The 17678-nt window shown below is 38.9% G+C and overlaps 2 protein-coding genes and 1 long non-coding RNA gene across 3 annotated transcripts; 1 reads left to right on the top strand and 2 right to left on the bottom strand.

The window, feature by feature from the left end:
- Positions 1-226: 226 nt before the first annotated feature.
- On the top strand, positions 227-1830 carry LOC124305308 (40S ribosomal protein S13). The gene is made up of 3 exons (XM_046764562.1): positions 227-380; positions 889-1016; positions 1469-1830. Exons 1-3 carry the CDS (start codon positions 358-360, stop codon positions 1771-1773), a joined length of 456 nt encoding a protein of 151 aa, XP_046620518.1. The 5' UTR covers positions 227-357; the 3' UTR covers positions 1774-1830.
- On the bottom strand, positions 1617-11465 carry LOC124305310 (uncharacterized). The gene is made up of 2 exons (XR_006908363.1): positions 11383-11465; positions 1617-1788 (listed from the first exon to the last, which is right to left on the bottom strand). It is a non-coding gene; the product is annotated as an uncharacterized LOC124305310 (long non-coding RNA).
- Positions 2757-9879, bottom strand: LOC124305305 (formin-binding protein 4-like). Its single transcript, XM_046764559.1, has 13 exons — positions 9446-9879; positions 8667-8824; positions 8420-8537; positions 8037-8246; positions 7745-7910; positions 6537-7657; positions 5923-6374; positions 5662-5795; positions 4530-4675; positions 4121-4369; positions 3651-4012; positions 3151-3510; positions 2757-3038 (listed from the first exon to the last, which is right to left on the bottom strand). The coding sequence occupies exons 1-13, from the start codon at positions 9519-9521 to the stop codon at positions 2946-2948; spliced, it is 3645 nt and encodes a 1214-aa protein (XP_046620515.1). The 5' UTR covers positions 9522-9879; the 3' UTR covers positions 2757-2945.
- Positions 11466-17678: the final 6213 nt, after the last annotated feature.

Raw genomic sequence — 17678 nt, 5'->3', positions numbered from 1 at the left:
GCCATCTGACGGAATTTGTTAGTGTTACATTGAAGTTTTGCAAGGGGCATTTTTACTTTTGAAATCATCCTTCGAAATTCAACATTATTTACATTTTTTATTACATCAACGCTTACGTATGTTGAATGATTGTAAAAGTAAAAAAGGTCTTTCGCTGTGAAGAAGTGCCAAGTGTTTGTTCATGAACGCAATTGGTAAAACCATTTCTGGTAAGGGTCTTGTGATTGCTGCAACGTTGCGTAAAGCACACGCCACCCAGCCGACAGCCTGAATATTTTATGACCAATGACCTAGGTGGTTGTGTTGTCCGCCGAAAGGGCGCTAGTGCAGTTCTTTCGGTAAGAAAAATCTGGCATCATGGGTCGCATGCACGCTCCCGGGTAAGAGATTATTGTCTTAAATATCAAAAGTTTGGAATATAAACCTTTCTTTTCCTTAGATTTTACGAATCTCGTAAAATCCCGTATAATTTAAAAGCTAAAACCCCGTCGCTAAGCGGTGTATGGACACTGATATACGCGTGAATAAACCTACTCGCGAGATGTCGTCGCCATGTGTTCATCCCGCGGTGTGATATTTCCGCAATGGCGTTTCCTCCACGAATATTTGCCGTCAATAATTTCTAGCTAGCGTCCGTTTTTCCAATAACGGTTGCACAGCACGGAGCACAAATAACTTCGAAAAATATCGTCTAAAAATATGCTGTGGCTTGTCTGATGGTCATAACCGCTGACGCAAGCGACATATCGGTGAAATGATGCATTTGCACATTTCCAACACGTGGTTCACGTTACTGAACAGTACTAAATCATATCGGTTCTAACGTTGAATAAACAATTTCACCCATGAAGTAACAATAATAAAAATTTTTTGATTATCTCTTTGTAGAAAGGGTATTTCCCAGTCAGCGTTGCCCTACAGGCGCAGCGTTCCAACATGGCTGAAACTCACCCCAGAGGACTGTAAGGAACACATTTATAAACTGGCCAAGAAGGGTCTGACTCCGTCTCAAATTGGTATGTATCTTTTATAAAACCATGTGCAACAAGCTGTGTCGTGAAAAAGAAGGCACACATTGCATAAACATGTTATATACACGTATAAAGATGCGCACAGCGAGTAACGCTAGCTATTTATTTTATCATTTAGATACTATGTCGGCTTACTTAGTTTTAAAATTATGCAAGCTACCAGCTGAGGTTTGACTGAATCTAGTCTTATCCCTTCCTAGACGCTTGCTAGATTAATTTTATTTGTGGCTTTTGAGGTGATTTTGGGTACCTTATCTCAACTTCATTATAGGTAGCCACTAACAATTCTTCCATAAGATTTGATTTTACTATATTCTTTATATCAATTCGTTAACATTGAACAGCAAGCTTGATTCAAATGTATTATCAATAGCACTATATAGTAATAGCGCTGATACGAGTTGAATAAATCTGTAATCAATCTTTAAACTACCTAGGTGTGATTCTTCGTGATTCTCATGGAGTTGCCCAAGTCCGGTTTTTGACCGGCAACAAGATCCTGCGCATCCAGAAGGCAATGGGGCTGGCGCCTGACCTACCAGAGGATTTGTACTACCTGATCAAGAAGGCAGTAGCTATCCGCAAACACTTGGAGCGCAATCGCAAGGACAAGGACAGCAAGTTCCGTTTGATTCTAGTAGAGTCGAGAATCCACAGGCTTGCTCGTTACTACAAAACCAAAAGTACCCTTCCTCCCAACTGGAAGTACGAAAGCTCCACAGCTAGCGCCCTTGTCGCTTAAATGATAATCTGTACACTAAAATTTTATTACATCAATAAATTCCACTTATTGATTTAATCGTCCGCAATTTTATTTTTCACATGATTTGGTTACAACCACAAACAGATCCTCTATCTCTGATCTCGTGTTTCAGGTAGATGTCGGTAGAACAAAGTGAAAAAAATATTTTCCGAATCATCAAATCTATGTTTAAAATGGAGAGTTTATAGAATTTCTGTAATATTTCTTTGCAAAGGTATTTGAAAGCGGCATTATTTTTCTTTGTAATTTTGTTTAAAAAAGTCGATGTTTTTGTGTACGGCCTAACACGTCTGCTTCTTATTTTCCGATAATTATTAGCTCTCTTCAGTTTTCAATTTCCTAGATTATTCTCTGTTATCGATCGTAATAAGCGGGCGCTCTCGCTCCCGTGATTTGAGTATATAAGGGAGCTTTCCTCTGGATCCTTCAGTTGTCAACCACCTTTCAGCTAGCTACTACGGGCTGACGTTTAGCTATATATTGCTTGTCATCGTATCTCACGATTTTAAATCTGCACTCTCTCATTGACAGACTACTTTCGTTCAATTGAATCATTGTGTTGTATTGAGTACAGTACATAAGGTTTCATTTGCATTTGATGATTATCACTAAGCAAATTCTATCCCTTTTGTGTACTTCTAGACCAGAAACTCACCTTCACTAAGTCTTAGCTGATTCTCCTCTTGCTGGCGGTAGCCAGATATTCTAGTTTCAGCCTGAAGGCCTACTCTTTGGAGAATCTAAAGGCTTTTCGATTATTGTCTCATCTCTCCTGACTAGTTATCCTGTCATTACAGAGATGGATCATCATACTAAGAATTACTAATTATTCCTTAATTAAACAGATTCTACAGCCAATCCTGACTCCAATCACTAAGCCAGATGTTTGTGCTATTTCAAACAGACTTCATATTCACTTACATTTGTGAGACTTGGGATTTCGGTGTAATAAAATTTCGAGATTTAATTGAAAAATTTAATTGTCTTGACAATTATTTCTGCAAAGTATAATACATATTATATTCTTATCATTTACTATTCTATTCCAATTCCACTCATTCTGTCCTTATATTGTAACATTTTATTCTCACTGTATGTTGATCAGGTAATGTGAATCATATAAACTTCTGAATTCATCACTGTAATTCGTTCTATTCGCTGTCACCAAAGTCCTGCTGAGCTTTCTGCCATTTCGCTACCATAGTCGACATCTCTTTCTGTTTCTTCCCAATACCTATTTTCGTCTAAAAATAAATGAACAAATTTATCATTAAAAGAAAATCAGTAAAGTAACATGGGTAAGTAATTGTTAAAGTGAATCTCAGGAAATTAAAACCTATAATTAAATCAGTATACCTTTTTCTTCTTTTTCTCTTTCCCTGCAAGATCTATAGACGCGTTAGGCTGTTCGATTTCTGCATGCGAAGATGACGTAATTACTGTGTTAGGCAATGTTGCTAGTGGAGGAGTAGCAGCTTCTTTCCGGCGTGTTTCAATGTCTTGTTGAATCATACATTCTTGTTCTGAGTTTGTTTTTTCGATAGATGCAATATCGCTGTAAAACGAATCAAGGGCTGAGCCCAGCGATTCGGTCTGCGATTTGACAGGAGGCTTGGCAATCACCTGTGTATTGGCATAAACTTGAGCATAATCTGTTATCACGAATTGTACGGCTTCCTGGCCTGTCAGACTTCCTGCTGCCGCGATCATTGCTTGCTGTTGGAAAAAAAATATAAATTTCAAGCAATCCAATTGCATCAGCGTAACAAAGAAAATTATTCAATTATTTCACTGTTCCCCGATTTTGTTTTTCTAAACTTTCTCTACCTCAGCAATGATTAATTAGATCATCTTACATTGTGCAAATGCTGATACGTTGGGTAGTGCATTAGTTGTCCTTGAATGATCGTCGACCGGTGATCAATAATTGGAACAGCTATCCCTCGATCACTGATCGTTGCTGCGTAAATCGGATTTGTCTGCTGCGTTGGCCCAGGGTAGACAACGCTCTGCTCCACCGCAGTTACAGCCGGCAGAGGATAAGGCATATCTTTAGGGTCGACACCTGGAGGTAAGGGTTCACTGCTAGGTGGGTTTGGAATAACCGCAGGATGAGGAGGAGTCGGAGGAAGTGGAGGCTGAGAAGGGTTCTTGGGGGGAGACGAGGGCAGCGGGGGATCCACACTGACGTTTCCATCGGATGAAGAACCTGCCGTCTCTGTAAAAAATAGCCAACATTAAGAACATGTAACCATTAAGCAATTTATTACCATTCTTACATTCAAGATTTTCAAGCATAATTGTTAAAGACATGATATTCATTTACCTGTTTTTTCTTTTTTTGAGTCTAAACTCCGCTCACTGGTACTTCCTCGTCGTTTTTTACCTTTCTTCAAGTCGGCTGCAAATATTCGCGGCGGTGGCGGAGGACTTGGACTTGAAATCTGAGGTGGAGGTGGAGCCTCTAAGCTTTTATACTCGTCCTTGGTTACCTGGATGATTTTGTTGTCGCCAGTAATAATTAATGGCATTGAATCCAATTTAGGTTTCTGCTCAGTTTCATTTGACGCCTCTTCTGTAACAAGAAGTCAGTGATTACAGACGCTTTTTGTGATTTTGCAATCACTTTCTCTTTGATTTTATCATCCAAAATCTCGAAAGACATTCTGTGGATTTTGAGAGGCTGATTTTTTTTTTTCTCCAATTGTCATTTTAATTAATGATAATATATGTACCGATTAGCTGCAGACCCTCGTCCTCTGGGGGAGGTGGCGTGGTGCACAAGTCCATTTCTTCAGTACCGCCAACAACATCAGCCTCTGGATATGTCCATTGAGCCTCCCCAGTGACAGAGTTGCGATAGTAGTATCGTTTATGCGATCTAAAAACATCCCCCCGAGAAGGAAAATAATGTGTGAGAATATTGGGTAGATTTTAATCGTTTATTTACTCGTCTGCACGTCTTGTGCAACTTTTTTTTTTTTTTTTTTTTTTTAAACAGTAGTAACATAATCCATTGATACCCCTACCTGCGTTGCGGTTCGCCAAGAAGGAACCTTCCTTCTTATTTATTTATTTATTTTTTTCATGTGTTAAATTCCTAATTACATTTATCAGAAATATAACATGAAAAAATTGATATTAAAGTCACAGAGAAGAATTTGAAATATCGCAGGAGTATCTTGAAACGCGCAAAGAGAAAATCAAAAAAAAAAAAACCTCTTTGAAAATGTAGATGAAATTTCTTTTGCTTTTTCATGCTGAGTAAAGAAAAAGAAATTTGCATTTGAAGAAACCAGGATATTCGCCTTTTGCTATCTAGGAATTGTTTATAATTGGTAAATTTGATTTGGCTCTGCTAGTAAGCGAAGCACGAATGAATTTATTTTAGTTTTTATGCTCTAAAACATTGTAAAATATCCCGCACTCTGGCAATCCGATGTCTTCCACTGAAATCATGATCGCTTCCCGATGACCTAAAACAGCAAGACAAAGCATAAATCACGAAGATAATTATTTCGGTTGGATATCTGAAAACTCGTTGCTCAATATCGTATTTAAAATTGGTCACAAAGTGTCATCCAAGTTTCAGTTATTCGATCTAGAAGAAGTTATGTGAAACTATTTTTTGTGGTGGTCATGCGGAGTTTTTTCCCGAAAACTCGTGACAATTGTTCTTCCATCTTCTTGCAGTTTGCAGATGATGAAATCGTTGGGAACAATGAGAAAGAAATAAAATGAGCACCGAAAATTGAGACGTAAGTGGAATCTTTTCGGCAAATCTGTACTTTTTACCAGCTCTATAGCCGCAAAAACTTGCAGCAGGTGAATATCACGTGTATTAACGGTGTGTGTGAGATACTCTACCTATCCCAGTGGCAATCCCATCCTGGAGGCGCAGCTGCCTGCTCTAATCTGCCCAACTCAAGTCCCGTACCCTTCAACCACTCATGCAAGTAGCCTTCCTTCAAGTCTCCTGCCTCCCATGCGCCAACCAAGGTCTGTTGAATTTGAAATTTCTATTGAAAATGTTGCTTTAGACTTGAACAGTGATTGATCTGGATAACCGAACATGCGATTGCGAATGGAAATTAAAATTGTTCTACCAAAAAGGTATAGGAATCTTACTTGGAGCTGTATCACCATTATTTGAATGGCCGAAAGATTCTGGCTTCCCTCAGAGAGAAATTTAATTTTTTCCATAACAATCTCAGTCATTTCTTTTAACTGTTTATTGTCAACAATTGGTTTATCTACTTCAGACTTGACATTTTCCTCTGTACTGATAGAGCTATCAGTCGTTTCTCCCTTGACAAAGCTTATGCATTTGTTTGATTGACTAGTTTCTTTATCTGTTTTTTGTTTGTTGCTGGTAATTCTATCTCTTGAAACTTCTCCGGAGGAATCTCCAGTCTCAGCGTCTGGTTGCGCCTTAGATTCTTTATGAAATCCAAACCCATGGCGTTCTGAATCATCCAGAGATGTTCCAGTTGTCGAAAAAGTCAAAGATGAGGGTTCAGTTCTCGAAGCCTGATTTGTCACAGACTCCGACTGTGGTTTGCTTATTTTGTTTGGCACAACTGTAAAAAGTGTATGAATTTTAGTGCGGTTAGTAAGAAAATTTCAATTGATTCACTTCAATTGTTATGATAAAGTGTAATATAACGCAGATGCTCTCTGAATTATTTCTCACAAGAAGTAAATGAAGAATCAAGCAGAATGTGAAGGTGTAAAAAATATACCATCAAAAGCAATTCGTTTTTTTCGCTGAAATCCTTTAACTGGCATTTCCAAGTTCTCCAAAAAAGTTTGTTGACGGCTTAATTCAGTGTCCAATCTGGTTGTCCTAGTTTCACTAGATTCTAAGCTTTCTTGTCCATTCAGCGCTGACTGACTCGTATTATCAGTTGTTCCTCTTGAATCGCCGTCTGCATTGTCTGCGTCCTCTGCACTGCTGTTCGATAATTTACCAGCATTAACAAAATCCCATTGCTTCTGTTCTGCACCTTTTATTCCTAAATTAACCACAGAAACATCCTTTGCAGGATTAAATTCGTCGGAAACTTTCAGTGTACTGTGCAACACATTATCAGAATTCTCTTTGCCGGTATAGTTGGACATTATTGGAAATAGTGGTTGAGCATTCCCAGTTTTCTTGGGTGAAGTTTCCTCCTCAAAGTCGGAGTCGTCGCTGTACCCAGCAACAAGTGAGATTTTGATATCCTTGTTTTTCTTAGTCTCTTGTAGTCTGGATGATTCGCTACTCAAGCCCTTCAATGTTTCTGATTTCATTTTACTAATAGAACTAAAATTTCTCGCGTGATCCACGGGCATCTCTTTCTCTATCTGTGAAATTATGTCATCTTGTTCCAGATTTTCTGCCTGATCGTTTACTTCATCCTTTATCAAAGTTTCAACAGACTCTGGAACCTCACCTCCCAATGACTGTAGCAGCTTTGCCTGGTTCTTGAGTCTCATTAATATATTCTCTTCTTCACTATCCTCAGACTTAACAGTCACCTTTTGGTTCACTAAAGAATTCTCAATTTTTCTGCTCGAATATACATTTTCATCCCTTCCCTCGACTTTGGTAACACTTTCTATACCATTATCTACATGACTATTACCATTTTCACTAACGTTCTCAGGTCCGTGTATCATGGGAATGATTTCCAGTGGAAGAAAAGGACCAATAGAAGGACTTTCCTCGACTTCGGACAGGGAATTCTTACAAACTTCTTTCAATTTATGAATTTTTTGGGCAGAGACTTTGTCACATGTTGATTTTTTCAATGCAGAATCACTGTCGCTTCCGTCAGACTCACTTTCATCATCGCCAAACGACGTTATCATTTCAATTTTCCTGCAAAAAAATCTTGATGTTAGTAAACAGGACAACCTAATGCAAATGCAGTTAAAAAAAAATAGCCGAAATTTCGAAAGATCGTACTCATCGTCAGATTCATCATCCTTTGGCCCAGTTTTTTTTGGAGCTTCAGTAGTGAGTTCAGTACTTGGTTGATTCCCTCTAGATATACCAACTTGTCTATTTCTATTTCTAGCAACGACTTCTTTGGGTATCATTCCCTCTGGAATGTTGGTTTGCAGTTCTGGATCTAATAATACAGGTGTAGTGATGAAAAAACGAACGAATAGTATTTTTTACGGAAATTACAGTTAATGCTACAGTGTGTAAAATATTTAATAAAAGTTTTTAATTGTAATTGACATCAGTCGCTTACATGTGTTTGGCAGAAAATTTGGCCATTGTACTTGGGTGTGAGCAGGATGAGTTTGATGCTGTATTGCGACCTGATTCTGATTCTGATTAACTTGAGAGGATTTTTCCCGGTGTAATCTCATTTCACTTGGCATTTCCCAAGTTACTTCGTTTGTTTCAATGTGCCAGTAATACGGGTAACCTGTTGTCTCATCGAAACATTCTTGCCAGGCTATAAGAACAGTAAAAAAAAAAAGTGAACAGTGCAAACATTTTTAAAACTCTAATATTAATGCTTCAGAGAATTGTAAAAAAAGTGTGTGTTATCTAAGTATAAAAATTTCATTTAATTTTTAAACATCTGAATGATCTCTGTAGTGAATTTCAAGTTTATAAAATTATTACGGCTGTTTGAGGTTTCATTTTGCCCAGGCTGACTACTCCGCTGTGATGGAATCATTGGATCGGTCGTTTTCTTAGTATTGTTAGAATTAACAGTGTCCGGGATGATCATTTGAATCTCCTGCAAAACCATTTCTAAATTTTTCCATTTGTACAAGCAACAATGATGATAAACTATGGAATAAAAATACAGATCCAAAATACTCAAGTTAGACTTAGACTCAAGGTAGATTAAGTAATCAAGAATGACCTTTAAAAAGTCGTTAACTTTATCATTCAGTTGATTGGATTCTTGTTTCACATCTTCGGTTTCACTGTCCGAGTTATACTGGCCAAGTAAACTGGCCAATGGATTATTCGGGTTTCCATTTTGTTCTGGGTGATCAACAGCGATCTGTTGATATTTGTCTATAATTTTACAAAAAAATTATTACGCTATTGCCTAAATTTTTTTACTAACAGATACCTGGTTAAAGTCATACATAAAAAATAAAAAACTTTTATTTGTAAAAAAATTGGACACTATCTCGGTTTTTTTTACCACTACACTTGAATAATGTAAGCTATATATTTCTGGTTAGAAATAAATAAAGTAAAACTGACGCATGAACAATGAAATTAATTGATTTTAAAAAATTAAGAGAATTAGAATTGAACAGTTGGCAAAAATAAAATGACGGTCTGAAATCTTGAAAGAAATGTTAATTTTTGCCTCAACTTTGAAAAAAAAAACCGTCATGACTCAAGTCAAAATAAAAGAATAAACATGAACTAAAGATTGTGACAAAATTACAAGAATACCACATGGTTTACAAAAGTTTTATACAAGTTTATTGAGATAGTGAAACATGTACTGATGTAAGTTACCTTTACAAACGAAAATTCACTTAAGATAATATTTTATCGCAGGCTCTATTCAGAGCCAAAATGCATTGCTATGGAATTTTCGCTAGAATTTGATAATCGATGATACAGTTAGCGACAAAACAAAAAGATGCATTTTAACAATCCAATGGAAATTGTAATTACTTTGCCAGCGTCCGCGAGGAGATTCTGATTGTTCGCTATTGATATCCAAAACGGGCCTCCGCTGTCGTCTCTTCATTTGTATGTTACAGTAACTCAGATATATAGTTTACAACATACGGTGCAACAATTCTTTCAATTCTGGTTCGTTCATCTACAAAATTGTACGGAATGGGATATGCAGATAGGTATGTCCTTCTTCCACCATTAATGTTACCCTTTGTTATTATTTCTCTGTTTTCAACGGCATGTCTTTTTTTCTACATAGTTCCGTTGTGCCTGAGTGATGAGACACGTTCAACAAACGACAGCGCCGCAAATAATAAATGAATAAATACTAACTAAACGCAATCCTCTCTCACACCCTCAGATCTACTAGGACTTACATAACCTTAAAAGTCAAAACAACCTCGAAGTCACGGAGTATTATAAACCTTATAGAAATGGAGGAGCCTTGGTTGTTAGGTAGCATTGGATAAAAAGAGAGAACAAAATATTCTGTCCTTCTCACTATGGCAGAGACTTATTGCGCCTGCGTGAGAGCTCTATTACTTCTTAGAGCATATACAGTACCCGGACCACGGTCTTAAGCCGGACAATCTCTTGAAACTATACATACATTGCGCATGCGTCATATAATTCAATTTCATTGGTCGCTGAAATCGCCCCGAAAATCGCGGCGATGTTTTCGTCTGTTGAACAGGGCGCCAACGTACACGAAATGAAACAAAAGCTGTAAATCTCTCGTGTGTAAAGCCGTGGATTGAGGTTATGCTGCTGCTTATTTTTACGGAGCGTGAATTGTCACAAAAGAATAGTATGGTACCGCAATAACGTGGTCGATGTCGGAAAATATTCAACCTACGTAATAAAAAATTCAACGGAGAAGCAAATATCAAATGATAGTCTCATCAGTCCAAATGCAAACATTCATTCTCATCGTTTGATAATCTCAACCTCATACAGACGGTCTTCTTCATTTTCAGTTATCATTGCAAATCATTGTCAGGCTTCTAGGTCCCGAACTGGGTCCGCGATTTTGTCGACGCAAGATTCGCGGGCCGATATTCTGGCGTCGCTGAGTCTAAAGAACAAGTTGCGGGACGCAAACAGGTCTGGAAGTGAATCAAGATGTTAATTCATGATACAGACAGCTACGATATTTCGCCTATAGGAAACCTCCAAAATATCGTTAGTTTTGCCGTATCTATCACCGTTCTCGAGATATTCGCGATTTTAGATTTTTGTAATCGGAATTCTGTAAAGTAGTAGGATTTATTAATTACAATATAAAATTATAAACTCCCCCCACCTGATTCCGAATTTCGGCTATTTTTTCGGTATCTATCACCGTTCTCGAGATAATCGCGATTGAATATCCGAATCCTGGATTATTAATATGACGGTTTTCTGAACTGCATTGTATAGTCGAAGCTTCTTCATAGGCGAAGTTGCCTCGTAGTTTTGAATTGAACCTTTTTTATTAGTATGAAGGATAGAGGTTGAGGTTTCTTGAATAAAAAAACTCTCGCGTTTGAGCCATCGAATTATGAATTTTTATTGGCTCTTGTGGGAAAAGCCTTGCGGCATAAAAACCCACGAAGTATGAACATGTATTTGTAAACGTATAAAAGCATGTGTCGATTGTGTATATGAATGGGTATATGCCGGTTACAGCCCGTTTGGCTCATGCCACCGCGATCTCGAGTGCGTTTCGTACTGCGATTTTTGTTTTATTCGATTCGATCGAATTTCGTATGATTTGCGTTTGCCTTACTCCGAGGAGCGAACGTGTATGAGAGTATGATTGGTGTTGGTAGTACACCAAGAGCGCTCGGGCTCGTTGTATGATGAAAGGGTGCAACACCCTTAGTATGCGTGTATGGGCACTCGGTCCCGTGTAGAATGAGAGACACTCGGGCCGCACTCATCTACCTTACTCCGTAGAGCGAACGTATACGAGAGTATATTTGGGCCTCTCGTCTTTTGGTCGTGGTACGAGAGAACGCACGGCGTCACTCACGATCGTCACTAGACGGACGACTTAACTTGACTGTTTTTAAAAAATGCGTGATGCGCGCTCGCCTCCTCATCTACGCGAGATTTGGCATCTCTGCGGAGACGAATCGTTCGAGCGCGGCTCGCACGGAGATCGCAATGACACGGGCACAAAACGACGCTCAGGCACTGAACATGCATCTTTTACTTCCCTCTTTATTAAACCCGCTAAAATTCAGTTAGCTCTGCCGTATCTCCTTCCGTTCTTGAGAAGGTGACCCCTGTGACAGAATGAGAATTGAAATTGATAATTCGGATGTCAATATTTGTATAGATTTGAGAATATGGAACTATCAACAAGTTTATAATACTGTGGAAGTTAGATTGTACTTCCACATTTTGTTCGCTAAACATACCAACAAATTTGCTCACCTTTTGTTACAGGAATTGCAGTGTTATAAACAGAATCGATCAATACTGATCGCATAGGGAGATACAATTGATATCCGTATTCCGAATCGTCATGTATGATCGCGCAGCATGTCAATGGGATTTAAATACGTGACCGATCACAGCACGACCGCAATGGTGTAGAAATGTCGTAGGAAACTACATTACCGACGATGTCAATGTTTTTGTCGTATTAAAGGAACGCCAATGGTTTGTGCACTTTATTTTAGGATCGTGACTTTTACGTGAACTTGTAACAAAAAGGTGAACTTATCAAAGGACTTTTATAATTTTTATTACAATATAACAGGCTTCACATATTGAAATATTTGTGATTTCATTACAGATGTGACAAATTTTTCCTATTTTATTATTAATATAGTACTTACACATAATATTTTGCTATATGTATGTACTTTATAAGTTTTTCAATTTTCCATGCAGCAGCAAGAATGGTCTCTGGAAATTTATAAAGTTTCGCTATCGAATCGAATCAACCCCCACTCCATGGGAAGAGTAACAAAGATGGAGGGAGAATTATTATCTTCCGTGATTCAGAGAATGGATACAAGACTCTTCTGAGCGCCGTGCGGCATCAGTCGTTTCCGAGCGTTCGGGGCGAAATCACGTGTTACCGGTATCAGTTCAACATTAAAACCGTGTTGATCAAGTTGTGTCGCGTTGTTCGATCAGTGTGTTTCGTGTCTCGAGTTTTCATTGTTTTGTACAACTTCAGATTTCAGTGAAGTCTACTTTTTTTCGATGAGTCGTGTGTCAATTTTATTATTTCTTTGGCCGATTTTCGGCAAATGCGCAGTTGCATTATTAGCAAGTTTATTCAGTCGGTCGAAACAGACAGCAACAGTACAAAAAGTGAGTGTAGAATCAAGTGTTATTGCAGTGCGGATTTTTGGATTACAAGTGATGAGTGGAAATCTAAATGACGTGACAAGTGCGTCGTTTCACCAATAAACATGAGATGGTACGTGAAATACTATATGCATAGAAATACTGTAAGTTTTGAGCAGCCCTGCGTCGAGGTAACAATGCTGACTTCAATTATTGATTGATAATCCAAAGTGCTACATGTCAAGCCGAACTTTTGATCTTGCATAACACGCTATACGTTATTATGAAAACTGGACAACAGTGACGATGACATTGAAAACTGAAAAGGCAACATCCTAAATTAATTGATATGTTCTGTTTTGTTCTTTGCAGATTTAAGCAGAGACTTCGGAGTAAATTTTCCAGTTCTCAGCTACATTGGTGAGTTTGCACCTTGAGAGTTTTCTGGGTTATTGGGAATTCTTACATTATAATGATCATAAATTATGTACGCCCTCCGAGTGATCGCGAATTTTCGCTATTTTTGCCGTATCCGTAACCGTTCTCGAGATATTCGCGATTTGAGATTTCTGTCATCGAAATTCTGTAAATTAATTGGAGTTGCTAATGGCTTTGGTTATTGTCGGACCCGCAGATCCCGAATTATTACTATTTTTGCGCTATCTATCACCGTTCTCGAGATATTCGCGATTTAAGGTTTGAAAATTAAAATTAAAATCGAAATAAAATTGAGGGATCCAGGGGAGTTCTTACGATGGGCTTAATTATTACCTGCCCGATTCTATTTCCCCTTTGGGTTACCTCCAAAATTTCGTTAGTTTTGCCGTATCTATCACAGTTCTCGAGATATTCGCGATTTTAGATTTCTGTCATCGAAATTCTGTGAATTAATTGGAATTGCTAATGGCTTTACGACGGCTTGACGATGAGAATGAATGTTTGCTGTTCGACTGTAGAATTTACGAACCCACTTCCGCTGCCAAACCGTACATCGTGCTTCTATGGTGTATTCTTGGCGCAAAATATATTCCGTCAGATCTGAAGTGGATAACACTTCCTGACCTAGCTTCCTGAATCATGTGTTACCACCTAGATTCACTTTCAGACCTGTTCGCGTCCGGTGAAATGTTCTGCTAACTCAGCGGCGCCAGATTGGCAGATTGGCGGGGCCGGGAATCTCGCGTCGCGAATATCGCGGACCCAGTTCGGAACCTAGAAGCCTGAACAATGATGTGAAATGATGATTGATAATGGAGAAGACCGTCTGTACAAGGTTGAGATCATCATGCGACGAAAATAAATATTCCCGGTTGGACTGATGAGACTGCGAACCTTCTCCTGCTCTGAAACCGATAATCTTGCTTTCACGGTACATTCTTGGCGTAAAATGTTTACCGCCGGATCAGAATCAGAAAGTACTTCTTGACGAAGCTTCCTGTATCATAAGTTACCACCTTGAGTCACCTTCAGACCTGTTCGCGTCCAGTGGAATGTTCTGCAAACTCAGCGACGCCAGATTGGCAGATCGGCGGGCCGCGAATCTTGCGTCGCGAAAATCGCGGAAATTGTTCTGCAAACTCAGTGACGCCAGATTGGCGGATGGGCGGGCCGCGAATCTTGCGTCGCGAAAATCGCGGAAATTGTTCTGCAAACTCAGCGACGCCAGATTGGCGGATTGGCGGGCCGCGAATCTTGCGTCGCGAAAATCGCGGAAATTGTTCTGCAAACTCAGCGACGCCAGATTGGCGGATTGGCGGGCCGCGAATCTTGCGTCGCGAAAATCGCGGAAATTGTTCTGCAACCTCAGCGACGCCAGATTGGCAGATGGGCGGGCCGCGAATCTTGCGTCGCGAAAATCGCGGAAATTGTTCTGCAAACTCAGCGACGCCAGATTGGCAGATTGGCGGGCCGCGAATCTTGCGTCGCGAAAATCGCGGAAATTGTTCTGCAAACTCAGCGACGCCAGATTCGCAGATTGGCGGGCCGCGAATCTTGCGTCGCGAAAATCGCGGAAATTGTTCTGCAAACTCAGCGACGCCAGATTCGCAGATTGGCGGGCCGCGAATCTTGCGTCGCGAAAATCGCGGAAATTGTTCTGCAAACTCAGCGACGCCAGATTCGCAGATTGGCGGGCCGCGAATCTCGCGTCGCGAAAATCGCGGACCCAGTTCGGAACCTAGGAGCCTGGAAAATAATGTTGAATGATGTCTGATAATGAAGAAGACCGTCTGTACAGGGTTGAGATTATCATACGACGTGAATAAATACTCCTGGTTGGACTGATGAGACATTCTTGGCGTAGAATGTTTACCGCCGAATCAGAATCAGAGGATACCTTGCAAAGGAGCTTCCTGTATCATAAGTTACTTCCTTAATTCACTTTCAGACCAGTTCGCGTCCTGAGAATTGTTCTGCAAACTCAGCGACGCCAGATTGGCAGATCAGTCATCATTCAACATTATTTTTCAGGCTTTTAAGTTCCGAACAGGGTCCGCGATTTTCGCGACGCAAGATTCGCGGCCCGCCAATCTGCGAATCTGGCGTCGCTGAGTTTGCAGAACAATTCTCAGGACTCGAACTAGTCTGAAAGTAAATTAAGGTGGTACCTCATGATGCAGGAAGCTTCGTCGGGAAGTATTCATCAATTCTGATCGGGCGGTAAACATTCTACGCCAAGAATGTCTCTTTAGTCCAACCAGGAATATTTATTCTCGTCGTATGATAACCTCAACCTCGTACAGACGGTCTCCTTCATTATCAGTCATCACTCAACATCATTTTTCAGGCTTCTGGGTTCCGAACTGGGTCTGCGATTTTCGCCACGCAAGATTTGCGGCCGATCATCGCGGATTTCTGTCATCGAAATTCTGTGAATTAATTGGAGTTGCTAATGGATTTAGATAATGTCGAACCCGCAGATCCCGAATTATTGCTATTTTTGCGTTATCTATCACCGTTCTCGAGATATTCGCGATTTAAGGTTTGAAAATTAAAATTAAAATCGAAATAAAATTGAGGGATCCAGGGGAGTTCTTACGATGGGCTAATTACCTGCTTAATTCCATTTCCCGTTAGGGATACCTCCAAAATTTTGTTAGTTTTGCCGTATCTATCACCGTTCTCGAGATATTCGCGATTTTAGATTTCTGTCATCGAAATTCCGTGAAATAATCGGTGTCGTTGATAAAATTCGATAAAAACAGACCCGCAGCCCCCGAATCATTGCTATTTTTGCGCTATCTATCACCGTTCTCGAGATATTCGCGATTTTAGATTTTTGTCATCGAATCCTGTGAATTAATTGGAGTTGCTAATGGATTTAGATAATATCGAACCCGCAGATCCCGAATTATTGCTATTCTTGCGCTATCTATCACCGTTCTCGAGATATTCGCGATTTCTAGATTTCCGTCATCGAAATTCTGTGAATTCATTGGAGTTGTTTATGAAATTAGATAAAATCGAACCCGCCGATCCCGAATTATTGCTATTTTTGCGCTATCTATCACCGTTCTCGAGATATTCGCGATTTTATATTCGTGTAGTCGGAATTCTGTAAATAATAGGTGTTATTAATAAAATCAGATAATATAAAACCTGCTGATCCCGAATTATTGCTATTTTTGCGCTATTTATCACCGTTTTCGAGATTTTCGCGATTCAAGGGTTCAAAATTAAAATCAAAATCGAAATAAAAAATAAAAATGAATAACCCGTTATCATTATTTTCTTCCTTATTTTGTTTCTCTGTGAACAAGTCATTCCGTTCTGCCGCACCAGAATCGTGATCTGTTCGGCATGTTGCTTACGAATTTTCTTACGCATTTGATCGTTAAGTACAATTATTGTACCGTATTCATCAGCTTCTTTGATCTATGAAGGAAAAAGCATAAGAGAGAGAGAGAGAGAGATATTGATTGATTGATTGATTTATTGATTGATCGAACCTTTATTAAGCCTTGGTAGTACTATGAAGCGAATTACGAAATTACATAGAATTATTCAGTGTCAATCAGAAATAAGGTTTTCAAGGACATCAAAATAACAATAGTTTGTATAAGTATAAAAAATAAGTATCAAAAATATTCAATAATAGTAATCAAGTTGATATAATGGTAATAGAATTACTTAATAGTAATGGACATCTACAAGAGGACACGAAATAAAGAGTATGAAATAATGTGCCGAAAATAAAATTAAACATAAAAATAAAAATAAGGATGCAATTAAAATAAAGATAAATAAAGATCAAAGGATTGTGGATAGATACAATGTGATGATAGTTGAAATTAAAATTAAAATTAAAATTCAAATTAAAATAGCCAAAACGTTAAAATTTTGATTAAAAATAGCTAAACCGTAACCTTATCTATAGCAAAGAGGTAGTTGTGCAGTCGAACCTTTAGAATTGGAAGTGAGGGAGAAGTTGCTACTTCAGCAGGGAGAGAGTGCCAAAAATACATGGTAGAAAGAAAAAATGAATCGCGATAGGTAGACGTGCGTTGTAGAGGTAAGTGGAAATAGTGAGCTTTTTGCTGTCGGGAAGTATGGTTCGTTTGATTTTGGAGAGAAAATAACTCCTTCAAATATGGTGGTGAGTTGCCATGGATTATGTTAAATACCACAATACCTAGAAAATAGAGGTGCAGAGAAAAAAATGGTGATTCAATGATAGATGAAAATAAGATGCATATGCCAAATGAAACATTGGGAGGGCGCGTAGAGACGAAAAAGCGGGTGTGATAATGAACGAGAGCGAGTGAAACAGCATTATCTGTCTGTTGTCAAGAATTTGTGAAAAAACTCCAAAGATCGAGCGCGAATAATAGCTACATAAATGCGTTCTTTAACTGTATGGTTAACAAATAATGTATCGCTTGAAAAATAATTGAAAAAAAGTCGAATATATTAAACAGATTTCCACACACACAATTTCAAC

This window comes from Neodiprion virginianus, chromosome 5 (genome assembly GCF_021901495.1).
Source record: "Neodiprion virginianus isolate iyNeoVirg1 chromosome 5, iyNeoVirg1.1, whole genome shotgun sequence".
In the NCBI taxonomy this organism is placed as follows: Eukaryota; Metazoa; Arthropoda; class Insecta; order Hymenoptera; family Diprionidae; genus Neodiprion; species Neodiprion virginianus.
This window is presented reverse-complemented; position numbering and strand designations above follow the sequence as displayed.